Here is a 13,911-nt window from a genome sequence, read left to right on the forward strand (position 1 = left end):
TTGAAGAATCTGAACAGTTTTGATAGTTCAGAAATGAAAACAAGGATACTTACTCTGTTTAAAACCTAAATAGGGTATTCTTTCTATTGGCGTTTTCCTTTCTTTCATGTATTTATAAAGTGCCACGAGGAAGGCTTGCTCATCTGCCCGGCACTCTTCACCAATGGCCACCTTTGGTTTTTCTTCATTTGAGACTTTCTTACAGTTATTATGGTTATTCTTCGGCTTGGTCAAGGCTGACCTGGCCTCACATTTCACCTAGAAGAGACAAAATATGGTGTACAAATTAGGTGTAGTTCTGGAATGCTGACAAGAGATACCTTGTGCTGAAAGTGATGACTGATTCAGTAAATCACTTCTATTCTATAACAGTGTTATGGAGAGATGTCACTTAGTGCAGCCCATCGCAAACTCTGTGAGGGGCCAGATAAACACTGTAGGCTTTTAAGCCTTTGTCACAACTGCTCAACTCTGCTGGTGTAATGTGACAACAGTCACAGACAAATGACTAGATGGGTGTGGTGTTTCAATAAAACTGTATTTATAGAAACAAAAGGCTAGTGGGCTGTCATTCACCTACCCTCTTTTAGATTCTCTACAGTTATGTTGATGGGAAACAGCTTCCTTAGGTCCCTTCTTCTGCCCCTTTAGAATTTTATTTTCCCAGGGTATCATCAGTATGGTCATCAGCCTTTGGAACAAATCTTGCCTTTTTAATGATGAACCCATTTGGCTCTTTGTATCAAAATGACAGGCATATTTCTTTTTTCACAGTAAACTCAAATTGTTGATACTCTCTCCAGAAGCCTTGACAAATGAAAGCATGCCCCAGCCAGGAGATGCCAGCATCAGGGAGAGGAGCAAGATTTTTGATGGGATCCCACAGGGGTGTTCAGATAGTAGGATATAAAAGACTCCATAGTTTAATGAGTGTTTCTTACTTTTCAATCAGCTCGGGGAATATAACACAACCAGTTGCATATCTCTGGGTAGAAATGTGCTCCACAGATTTTTCCAAGGGCTGATTTTTAAGAAGTCGATCACAAGGTCCTTGCCCCATCCCCGTGTCACCCCTCAATAGGGAGGAGCTCTGATGGTGTAATCTGTAAGGAGGTAGGCTGCTAACTCTAAGGTCTCACCTCTCTGGTAGTTCAAACCCACCAGTGGCTCTGCGGAAGAAAGACGTGCAATGTATAGCCTTAGAGAACCTGCTTGCATCAGCAATGAGCAGGTTCTCACTTGGCAGCAATGAGCTGGGCTGGGCCTTTTCCCTCGAAAGCTCCTGTGGGTGGGCTTCAATCTTGAACCTTCTGGTTAGCAACTGAGTGTTAATTAATTGTGTTGTATTACACAGGGACTCGCTTGCTGAAATGGAAGACATGAAGGGCTTGCTGCAGAAGGTCAAGGACTGTAGTCTTTAATATAGATTGAAGCTCAACATCAAGAAGACAAAGAGTCTCACCCTTGGGCCATTTGACAGCACCATGACAGATGGAGAAGAGATTGAGGTTGTTAACAATTACAGCTTGTTTGGCTCCACAATCAACACTCTTAATACCAGCAGCCAGGAAATCAAAAGATGAACTGCATTGGGAACACCTGCTGTCAGGGACCTCTCCACAGTGCTGAAAAGCAATGATATCAGTCAAGAGACTAAGGTGTGCCTAATCCAGGCCATGGTCTTTGCAATTACTCGGTATGCTTCAGAGAGCTGGACAATGACTAAGGATGACAGAAGAAGAATCGCTGTATTCGAGCTGTGGTGCTGGAGAAGAGTCTTGAACTTAACATGGACCACCAAGAAAACAAACAGGTCTGTCTTGGAGAGGGTTAGACCAAATCTCTCTTTGGTGGATAGGACTTTGAAGCTCCATCTCACATACTTTGGGCACGTGGCCAGGAGAGACTGGTCCTTAGAGAAGGACATCATGCTTGGAAGGGTGGAGGAAAAGCAAAGGAGAGAAAGACTCCAGATGAGAAGGATTGATACAGTAACTGGGGCAATGGGGGTCGGTGTGTTGGAATTAGTGAGAGTGGCTCAGGGCAGGCTTCAGAGCTGCTGTACATAGGGTTGCTATGGGTTGCAGGCGACTTGATGGCAGATAACAACATCAACAACAACACAGGGACTCTGGGAATATAATAAGAGATATAATTTGCCAACAAACAAACAAATAAGTAAAGGTCAGCTGAAAAAAAAAATCCAAGTAGTTTTGGTGAAAAGCTTTATGATTAAAACAAAACAAAGGACAGTAAACAGGCCAGATGTTATTCTTTCCACACTAGAGGAGAGCTTGGAGCTGGGCATATCATGCTGCCAACTGAATGTTCCCTCCTTACTGGCAAGTTCTACAAGAGGCCTTTGATGGTTGTTAAATATAACGCTAAGTTGCTGAGCTATTTTAATTGTAAAAGGGGGAAGTACAAAGGGTCAGCCTTAGAGTTCAAGTGCGCCCATGGGGAATGTGTACATTCTAATATCCTTTACATTTCCAAATCTACATGGAGAGTTAAGGGCAAATGTTGGGGGAATGTTATGAATAAAAATGCCCCACACAGTTGCAACAATGGTTTTCATTTCAGATTTTGACCCTTCTTTTCCTTTGCCTGCAAATCTTCTTTCCTAAGCACAGCGAACATAAATGATGCTGCTTATTTATTAAAGAGAACAGCATCCCCTGTAAGGGCTTTCTTTATTGCTTATTCTCTCAAGTGGACACACTAGTTTAATATCTTTAGACTGGTCCTGGAAAAATAAAACTTCCTGCACAACTCATTCAGCTGGGTACTGAGATGAGATTTTAATTTTTAAGGGGCTGTAGAACTGGGATTAAAAACTCTTTCCCACATAGGATTTTTATTTATAGGTCTTTTCAAAGTTTAGGGTTGTATAACAATATATCAATAGCAACTGCAAAATTTAGTGTTGTCATCAGTTTTTCACTGCCAGATTTTAGGTTGCTGGGTCTAAAGTTCTAATGAAATCTATAATGTAGTAGCTTTAAATAAAAATCATAAAATCACTCCGGTTGTAATCTGTATTGCCCTCCAGCCTTTTTTTTTGAATACTTATCTGTAGTTAGGTTCTGTTCTAAAAAGCAGTATTTTATGCTCCAATTGGCTGCTAACAGAAAGGTCAGCAGTTCAAACCTTCCAGCCACTCAGTGGAAAAAAGATGTAGCAGTCGGCTTCCTGATTGACTTACGGCCTAGAGATCTCTGTGGGCGGTTCCACCCTGTCTTACAATGGTGCTGTGGGCTGGACTCAACAATGTTAGCTGACCATCTTAATTTGGTAGGTTATTAGGAAATAATAAACTGAGTACTACACGAGTAAACTGAGCCACAGAGAAGATGAATAACATGTACAATGTCATTTGGTTTTCAGGTATTGAGTCTAGAAGAGCAACCAGATAGAAATGCCCTCCAACTTATAAGAGGGTTCTGTTCCAATGATTCCTCCACAGTAAGTTGGTTCTGACAGAAGTCAAATACCTCCTTTATTTAAAAAAAAATTACCTTTTATTATATTTTCATAAACCCTACTTTTGAACATCTGCCATCAAACATCTGAGAATAACATCAGTTAATTTTGAATTGTCCCACTGTATAAGGAAGCTCTGATGGCAGAGTGTGTAGCTGTCGTGCTGCTAAACCAAAGGCGGCATCTCTCCACCGGTTCGAATCTGCCAGCAGCACTGACAAAGATGAACAATCTCCTCTTTGCCATTTACAGCCTCAGAAAATCCACTGAGGGGTCAGCTCTGAGATGGCTGTGATTTGACAGCAATGGGTGAATAACCATTGTACATAGTGTATATTACTAACAATAAGATATTAAGGAAAGGGTTTACAATAACAAATACATTGTAAATTGGAGGTTACTCAGACTGTAACTCTAGGGCTTATAATTTTAAATAGTATACTTCACTGAACTGCTTAATAAAAATATTAAATCGGTAGTCAAAACTCCCCAATTAAGAAGCTTATCTTAATTCTAGGTATTAGAAAGCCATCATCTTAAAATGTGAATTATAGAATGAGAACTGAAATAGAAAACTAGGTGATTTCCAACGTTGAAAAATAATATCGTACCGATTTTCTCTGATACAGAATGAGGTGGAAACCAATATTGACTGAACACCTACACAGATCTAGATAGCGCTGTGGGCTGTACAAATTCTACTTTAACATTTTAAGACTCCTAAAAGGAAACTATTTAAATCTCATTTTACAGTTAAGGAGACTGCAGCTGGGTGAGGATATCTAACTTGTTACAAGGCTAATGAGGGGCAGATCTCTGGGTGTAGAACTAGGTTTGCTTCTTTCCAACCCCTGTTCTTGTACAAACAGCATGAGGTCTGAGGCTTGTAAATAAAACTAGCTGAATTTTTAAATAATTAATGTGCAGGGAGAGTGGGGCAATTATCTGTATGATTAGGTCCAAAGCATCAATGTTAAGAGGGTATGAGGTATCTCTTCAGTATTCGGATAACTGCTTAACGGTCCATGTGTCACTAGCGTGGAAACAGTCAGAAATTGGACGGCACAGAGTGCGTACAGAGTAACTCAGACCTACTCTAGCAACAGCTTCTGGTGACATCAGGTTCCTCCCTACTGAACTCTATCTTGGGCCCAGGCTGGTTTCTCCGGCGTGTATGCCAAGTGCCTGGTGAGCAGTGACTGCCTTTCTTGAACTAGTTCAGTAACATTTCTGATACAAATGAGATCTTTAACATATTATTCTGTTTATAGGGACCACCAAATCAAGTCGGTGTGCGCACACATGCATGTCTGTATGGATGTATTCCACACTAAATACAGTGTATTCCAGCACCTCCAAGAATTTAAAAGAAGAGTGTTTCCACAGATCTATTGATTATAAGTGCAGATCTCAAAGGAAACAAGAGCTGGTCTTCCCGCTGATCTTGACAAAGCTGAACTTTTTGATGGGAAAGCCAGTGCCAAGGACTGTTTTTCCCAGCCCAAGCACCACACATCTGCTGTGTCCTCCACTCTATGGTTTCTGGAGAGCAGTGCATCTAAGGTGATGAAGATGTGCAAATTACAGAATCCACACTTAGTGATTTCAGTGAACCACCACCTATTTGATATTAACCACATCCTCTCACCACGGAATTGAGTTATAGCTAATCCAGCCTCCAACCTGGGCAACATGATGTACTGAACCAGCAAGAAAAAAAGTTAGAGTATTAATCCGTATTTGGTCACTGATTTGCTAGATGACCCTCAATCTGTCTTCAGTCAAATGGGGTGGATATTCCAATAATCCCAGGGCGGGGGGGGGGGGCAAGTTATGAGAATCCAAAGAGGTGAAAGACTCTGAAAGTACAACATCTGTGAAACACGGAAAGTGTTTGTAATTTAAATTAAAGAACACATTGCACATCTTGGCTTCCCTTTTTATGTTGCTTTTAGAATATAAGCCACCTGTTGACACTATGGTCTGTGGGAAATGTTTACAAGGAGAAGTCACTTGTTTTGTATTAGCACCGACCATTCATTTGAGCCTGAGGTCAAGAAGGTTTCTTTGCTACAGATCACCCTCTGAACAAGCCTGGTCCCTAGATCTGCTGCTTTCAAATGGTCCTAGCGAAAGACCAGACCTGGTCTTGGGTTGGATACATTTGTGACATCTCCAGAGAAAGGGAAAACTCTTTCCCATGTGCCTGACTTGGAAGGCCATAAACTTCTCCCTTTTGTAAAAAAGAGTCATGTAAAGCTAATTTTCCCATTTTCACTGAAAGAGTGCAATCTTAGGGTTTGATGGGTACATGGCTTGATTTCTTTTTACTGTTGTGGACACAACAACCTGAGTGAATTCTTACTATCTGTTTGCTCTGTGGTGCTGCACGAAGTAATCATCCACAGTTAGAAATGCTCCATTTGTGGCACTTTTTTGGGGGGGAGGGGAAGCCCCAAAACAACAGCAAGCCTCATACAGGTCTTGGTCACAAAGTCAAAAAGCTCACTTTCCTCGGCACTGTTGCTTCCTGTTACTGAAGGGGTCATGTGATCTCAGGTTTGTAGTGCTTCATAACGAAAGGCTACTTGAAGCCCAAATGTCTGTCCTAATGACTGGCATCATCATTCTGTGGGGATTTAACATCTCTCTTGGTGCTGACAGTCAGGTCTGCCATGCTTGAACGCCACCAATCCTTCTCTTCTAAATCTACCAGCCTTGGTGGCATCAACAGGAGCAATTAAATCAGTATTGTAATCCGAGACTCTGAGAAAGCAGAGTCCCTGGAAGCTGACTGCAGCATGGCATCCGCCCATCTGCCTTTCAATTCCATTCACCAGGAATGGGAGAAAAATCCGTTTCCTCAAAAATACTCAAATTTGCCCATGATTCCTCCTTTGGAGGAAACAAATCAGTGACTATCAAAGACAGTCCACCTGGAGAGCAGGCTGTTGATGCTTTAGGTTTTGGGGTTTGAGTGCGGGTGTTGAGTTGCCTTGCATGGAAAGAAAATAGCGCGGCAATGCTGTTCACATTAATTTTAAAGTTTCAAACAATTCCCCAAGGCATACTTGGGTAGTGATTCCAAATGACATAGGAAGGTGTTCACATTAATTTTAAAGTTTCAAACAATTCCCCAAGGCATACTTGGGTAGTGATTCCAAATGACATAGGAAGGAGCTTCATCGTGCTGGGCTCACGTACAGAACAGGCTGCAGTAAACACATGATGTCACCCTAAAGGTATGGGGCAGGGCGCCAATACAAGATATCGCCAGTGCAAGCTTGGCCAAATGCTTCTAAATCCATCTCAGTCCATTTGCCAGTATTTTGCAGGAGCCTGGAAACCACATCACAGAGTGCACTCTTCTTGCAGACATCCTCCAAGACTAAAGTCAGAGGTCCAGCTGGGTAATTTTTAGGGCTATCTTTCTGATATCCATGAGAATTCACTCCCAGAATGAGCAAAGAGCAGAACAAGACTGCCTTAAAGCAAAGACAGATTTGTTTTCACACATAAAATGAGAAAGACACACTTCAGTTGGTTGACATCATCTTAGTTTTTTGTAACTTTGGAAAAGAAAATGGAAAACTCTTCCCCTGAAAAGTGCTCACAACTTCCTGCTGAAATAATTGCATTTAAGGTAAGATTTGTAGACAGTGAATGCATAGGATTTACTTATTAATTGTTGTTAGGTGCCACTGAGTCATACTATGACTCACAGTGTCACTATGAACAACAAACCGAAACCTTGCCCATCTTGTCTTCATCATCTCTGAAATGCTCAAGCCTACTGTTGCACTTACTGTGTCAATCCCTCTTTCTGAGGGTCTTTTGCTACTGTTGTTGTTGTTGATTGCCTTTGAATCGAGAACGAATCATAGCAACCCTATGAACAACAGGCCTGAAGCCTTTCTATAACTACTGACATTTATCAAAGTTCAAAGAGTTTCCGGAGGTATGTTGTTTAGGAAGTGGATGCCACTCCTGCTAGTGGGAGTGAATACATATGGTAGACCTACAGAAAACCATTAATATAGAACCAAATTTCTGTTTCTCTCTGTAAGATTCTTCCAGATTGATCACTAATGCAATACTTCCATTTTCAGAAGTTTACTCCTTGGACTTGGAAGCATAGTGCCAGGAGCAATGTGGTCTTCCATCTAGGTTCTGAAATAACTCTTGCTGCCTTTGGCACAAAAACAAAACCTATAACGCAAATACTCTGTAAATGGAGCCATGGAAATTTGACCCATCCCCACAAGAGTAAAAAAGATCCATCTAAAAATATGAAATGACACTTCACCCTTCCTGGTGCTAAATATTTCAGGCATGCACTTTCAAGAAGCCAAAGAATATTTAGGCAATGCTAAAAAATAGAAAAGAATGCGAAAGTTTGGTCTGTATTAACAGAGATCTTTAAAAACATAAAAAAAATATATATAGAAAGAAAAACTTTATATGGACATAGGCATATAGGTTTATACACACACACACACACACACACACACACCCCAAATATACATGTATCTATATGACACATATGTTGTTGTTAATTGCCTTGCAGTCAAGCACAACTCATAGCGACCTGATGAACAATAGGCCTGAGTTTCCAGAAGCATGTTATTTAGGAAGTGGATGCCACTCCTGCTTCCAAATATGACACATATCCACATCCTTTATAGCCAAAGTGTTACATAAATAATAATGTATTTATTTACAGACATATAAGCAATATCTATTACTATTATACTGTTGTTAGATTCCATCATGCCAAATATGACTCACAGCCATCCTATGAATAAAAATCTGAATCTCGTCTTATCCTGCACCATCTTCACCATTTCTTGATATGAACCCACTGTGACAGTCAACCATGTCACTCTATCTTGTTGGGAGTTTTCCTCTCTTTTTCTGACCTCCCATCTTTCCCAGAATATTTCCTTTTTTTCCAAGGACTCCTTCCTCCTGACCAGCTGGTCAAATAAAATCTAATATCTATCTATCTATCTATCTATCTATCTATCTATCTATCTATCTATCTATCTATCTCATCTTTCTATGCCTTTGATTTTGTGTTAATGGAAATTAGAGGTGACTTTGAAAACAGTACGAGCAGAACGATTCATCCTAACCATTTCTAATTTCATCCTCTGATAATCTCGGAACCATTTAGATGAGTACATTCAGCAAGAGGACAGTTCAGCTGGTCTATTTTTGATATGAGCAGAGTAAACTATGTCATTGTGTCACCTACTATGAAATCTCAGCCTCAGTGACGTGGGCGCTTAATCATCTGTCCTTTACCCAACAGGCCAAGCTGGGAGGTGGGAAGTCTTTCTGTTGACTAATCAAAATGCCTACACCGCCCCACACACACCCCACAGACAGGGGAGGGTAGGTGGCAGGAACAGACCCAGCAGAGCGCTCCAGACTCAGTATCTGAGTTGAAAACTGCCACCGAGACACAAGAATAAAAAGAGACAGGAGAAAGAGAATAAAAAGGTGCAGGAAAGTAAATGTCATGGAATAAATGACTGTACCTTGGCAACAGCTTTGCCATCGGAATTATTGTTGGAATCCTTCACGCCACTGAATGAATCTCTTCTCTGTGGGCAGGATTTCTTTTTGCGTGGTCTGCCTTTAAGATTTGGCGCTGGAAAAAACAAAACAAAACACCAAAGGAGAACAATTTATACACGTTTTATTTGCATGGGCTTCCTTTTTAAAGACCCAGATGGTACTGTTCCTGTGATTCCCTCTACCTCTTCTGAGAAACATACACATCTGTAGCGATCTGTTCTCAGGATTCTCTCTCTTGGAAAGGGTTACTTGGCAAATGACACATCTTTCCCAAAGTTAATCTATGACACTTTAACATGTCAAATTAATACAAAGAAAAGGAAACTCGCAACTCTGAAGAATGATGATAAAGAAAAACACACTGTCCTATTCCTGAAAGAGAAACAGCTTAGAATGAACAACTGCCCTCACCCTGGCTCCCAGATTCATTGCTTTCTGTTTTGTTTTGCATTCTGTTCACAGAAGCTGAAGTGATAGAGTATCACAGCAATGTAATGTTTGAAAACATCTCACTTTGAAAGTGTTTGGAGGCATCAAATGATGGTAGATACAGATAGCTATTCAAAGAGGCATGCACGGTAACAATAAAAAAATACTGTCACATGGATTTTCTAATAATACAACCATTCTGTGTCAAACCTTAATGAATCTGGCAGGTCCATTTCAACTGGCACACTCCCTTTCCTTTTTAATGTACTTGTTTATAAAATTCTTGAGAGTTGTTTAAAAGCATTTCCTAAGATCACACACAATGAGTTAAGTTTGATTCTGTGAGCGAGTTACAATTTTTAAAAGTCACAGATAAAATGACAATCAGTTCTTTATCTCCCTTGGCACTGCCTACCATCCACACAAACACAGGCTGCAGTTTGAGTTTTCTGATTAGCAACTTTCACGTTTCACTTCAGTTACTCCAGTCAAGCAAAACTAAAACCAACCAATTAACCAGCCAGCCTTTGAACAGTACCAAACTAGAGAATAACACCCGACCCGCTTGCTTTCCAAGTAGCCACACTTCTTAGTTTTCATTACCGGAAGATCTGAACAACCCAAACACCCTTAATTGTTGTTAAATCTTGCTTAGCTAACCAGTGATTTCAGGACATTTCACACTGCGCTCCTCTGACAAACGCTATTAATCCGACTCATTGGCTCGGCTACAAAAGTGGGGCTCACAGCTTCGCTGTGGATAAAGCCCAGGAAAAGCCTTCACAATCCCAGAGCCCAGAAGTTCCCAAGTGGGGTTTGGGGCTCACTTTTCCCCTCCCAGAACAGAACTACTGTCCTTTCGTGATGGGATGGGAAGGGTGTGTTCCCCAAACATTCCTCTGCCAAGAGCACCCTAGAAAGGCAGTGGGGGATGGATGATCAAAGGAACACACAACACACACACATAGACAAATCACAAGAGGAGAGAAGGGGTGATTACCCATTCCCGTCGAGGACCATCTGCCCGCTCGGTGCTCAGGATCGCTGCGGCCCGTGACCGCTCCGCCACATCCCCAAGTCGCCACTCGTGTGGCTGGATGGCAGCTCGCCTCCGAGTGCGCACGGGCCCCGCGCGCAGCGCCCTGCCCCCCGCCGCTCCATTACTCATGTAAACACACGCCGGTGACTCGCACCCACAGTGTGTGGGATGCGCGCTCGGGACCTCGCCGGAGTTGCCAGACAGCGCAGGGAGGGCTCTGTTCCCCGCACCTCCCTCCCCGGGGCCACCGGGGTGCAGGCCCCTGACCTGTCACTCCCCCCTTCTGGTCAGAACCTCAGGCCACCATCCCGGGACAGCCTGGCTGCCTGGGCGTGGTGGGCGCTGACTGTGAGAGACTTGGGGGGTAGCACAGGAGTGGTTTCCACAGCCAGGACTAAGTCTTTAATGACTGTGAGCGAAGGGTGTGCTTTCACGTCCCTTATCAGAATAATAGCTGAGCAGAATTGCTGACAGAAACAAACAAGAGCCGGGGGAAGGGTGGGGGCAGATGGGAGGCGGTTAGTGAAAAGGAACAAAACAATGTCACTCTGTCCTGAGACTTGTTAGGCTCATCTTCTTTTGGGTGAGAGGCATTTACACAAACGTCAAAGGTACTTATTACCAGAAAAGCTTTCAAATCCTTTTAAGAGACAGAGATAGGACTTGTATCAGCAGGCAGCAGAGGTTTCTAGAACCAACCACTGCTCCCACTCCCACCCAAATGAGATCTATTTTTTCCATCCTTAGAGCTATTTTCAATGCCCAGAGAAACCGAGGGTCATTCCTTTGCAGATTCTGAGAGTTACAGGTCTAGAACACAATGTAAACTCTTAAAAAGTGGGATTTCATCAAGAAAAATGTCATTTGCTCCTTAGAAGGCAGGTATTTCAAGGTATGGTTCCAGGGAGTCCTATCAGCTTCCCAAAGCTCAAATTGAAGTTCTCTTCCTGCCCTTGTCTTTTCAATATACCACTTTATTCCTTGTAAGGTTCATCATCATACTAGGCTGGAAAGTCCTTCTGGGCGAGACTTTGTAGGGTTTCGTCTCCCATTTGTCCCAGTGCAATGCACAGGAGGCAACAGTGTGTAACACCAACGTGTTGAATAGACAAGTGACTAATGGAAATAATTTGCCAACATACTCATTCTTTGTTTCCTCATGAGCCAAGACCGCCAACCTCACCATGTGGTATTCTTATCACACTGGACATTGGTAAACCATCATTCACCTTTGCTATTTATTCTTAAACTCTGGGAAGAGAAATCTGAGTTTGTGATGGAAACTGAAATAGGAGAAGTATGGCCTTTGGCTCTGGATTTGCTGTCAAGCCACTGGAGAGGGTTATGATCCTGTTCCCCACTCAATGCACAATGCCCAGAGGGCTGCGAGGCAAATCCCAGGGTCCCAGAAATTGCAGGACTGGGTAGAATACACACTATAATACAATCTGATAACTTCTGGATATAAAAAGATCTGAGAGTGAATTTTAGAGATTGAGGAGGGCTGGCTCTTGGTGACAAAACTTTAGGTCCCAAAGTCAATTTTATTATTTTTTCCTCTGGTGTCAAGAAATCAAATCCTTTTCTAGGTAGCTGAATAAACATAATTGGATTTATGGTATGTTGGCTGTCACCAGGGGTGATAGTGTCAGTACAGGGGGTTTGGTGTTGAATTCTTTTATAGGAAATAATCACACCTCTTCACAGTCACTGTGAATGAATCTATATATGATCTCTTCTTGAAAGCTAAATGGCTGTGGACCTAATGACAGACCCCAGAATCCAGAATTAGACCAGCCCCAGTAGTACAGTTCTTAGAGTGGTGCTGTTAACCTGAAGGCGAGCCTCGCTCTCAGTTCAAACCCCCAGCAGTTTCATTGAGAGAAAGATGGGCAATCTTCCCTCACACCATCCGAGGCCTCAGAATCCCAATGGAGTCGCTTCCACTATAGCAACAATGAGGTGTTTTGGGTTTTTACCCCTCAGTGGTTTAGGGGAGACAGAGCTTTGTCAGCAAAGCCAAACTGAGAGACCAGCAGTCCACTTACTGATAACATATTTGATTCTAGGAAGTTCTACTTAAAAGAATAGTAATAATTAGGAAAAAAATAACACAGTAACGGCATACCTATGCTTATATGTGTCCATAATTCATAGCCGAGCCATTGGCTTGGTTCATAACATAACAAGTATTTCTACAAGTGCCCAATATCATACATCAATATTAATAATAATTAAAAATGATAATGATAATATAAAACACTGATCACTTGCTACATGCCAGTCACTGTTCTAATAACCGCTTTACAGACAACAGTTGCAAATTCACAAAAAGCCCATGAGGGAGGCACTAACTATTGTTAATCCCATTTCGTAGAGCAGGAAACTGAGAGATGATGAAATGATTGGTCTCTAGTCATGCAACTGTTTATGGGTGGAAGAAAGATTCCAACTGAGCAGCTGGACTTTTTGTCTAATAGCCTTCTCAAAATAATTGCCTGTTTTAAACCAACTTCTACAGGACACACATACATAAGCAAGCACTCACTCCAGCTCAGAAAGGGGTATCTATATTATTGACGTGTTATCAGCAGGCGCTTTCCCCAAAAGTTATGTGCCGCCGAGTTGCTTGAGACCCATAGAGACCGTATGTACAACAGCTGTAAACTCTGCTCCATCCTGTGCCAAGACTCTCACTGTCTCTGACACACCAACCCCATAACCCCAGTCACTGAATAAATCTCATTCAGGGTCTTCCTCTCTTGTGCTGTCCCCTCTACCCTCCCAAGCATGAGTCCCTCTCCAAGGACTGGTCCCTCCTTGCAACATGTCCAAAGTATGTCCAGACAAAGCCTCAGAATCCTTGCCTCCCAGGAGCAGCCCAATTTTGCCCTCTCTAGGATGGATCTGTTTTTTTCTCCTAGTCATTCATGGTATATTCAATACTCTTCTCTAGCACTACAGCTCAAAGGCATCAATTCTCCTCTCTCTAAGGATGCTTAAATGGCACAGGGCATTGCAGGCCAGGGTAGGCAGCAAACAGCCTCACAATGTTGACAGGAGGACAATTTGCATTGGTCCTGGAAGTGGGTGACAAGATTTCTGCCAAACCACTGAAGGCCTGTAAAATTTAGAAACCAAAAGGACACAGGCATAGTGACACACACGTTACTGCCTCACGATAGCCCGGTTATTTTTTGAGAACAAAAAGTATTTATTTTTTAAAAAATCTATTATCTTGAACTTTGTTCATCTTACTCAAGTAGAGGTTTCCCTCACATTTCAAAGGTTCACTTTATGCCACTTTGTTTTTTCCAAAGTACTCATTTTCACGGACCAAAGGAAATCTGACGATTTTTGGTCTTACTCGGGGGGGG

The 13,911-nt window shown here is 42.2% G+C and overlaps 1 protein-coding gene across 2 annotated transcripts in view; it reads right to left on the reverse strand.

Moving 5' to 3' along the window:
• The window catches only part of ARID5B (AT rich interactive domain 5B (MRF1-like)), a 249,592-nt gene that overhangs the window by 40,002 nt on the left and 195,679 nt on the right, over positions 1-13,911 (reverse strand). For both annotated transcript variants that reach the window (XM_006889028.1, XM_006889029.1), the window contains 2 exons: positions 9,027-9,139; positions 54-258 (listed from right to left, as the gene is read on the reverse strand). In XM_006889028.1, the coding sequence (XP_006889090.1) occupies positions 54-258; positions 9,027-9,139 (318 nt within the window). The remainder of the gene's footprint in view (positions 1-53; positions 259-9,026; positions 9,140-13,911) is intronic.

Source organism: Elephantulus edwardii, unplaced genomic scaffold (genome assembly GCF_000299155.1).
Source record: "Elephantulus edwardii isolate Elephantulus edwardi_28Jun2011 unplaced genomic scaffold, EleEdw1.0 scaffold00074, whole genome shotgun sequence".
NCBI lineage: Eukaryota > Metazoa > Chordata > Mammalia > Macroscelidea > Macroscelididae > Elephantulus > Elephantulus edwardii.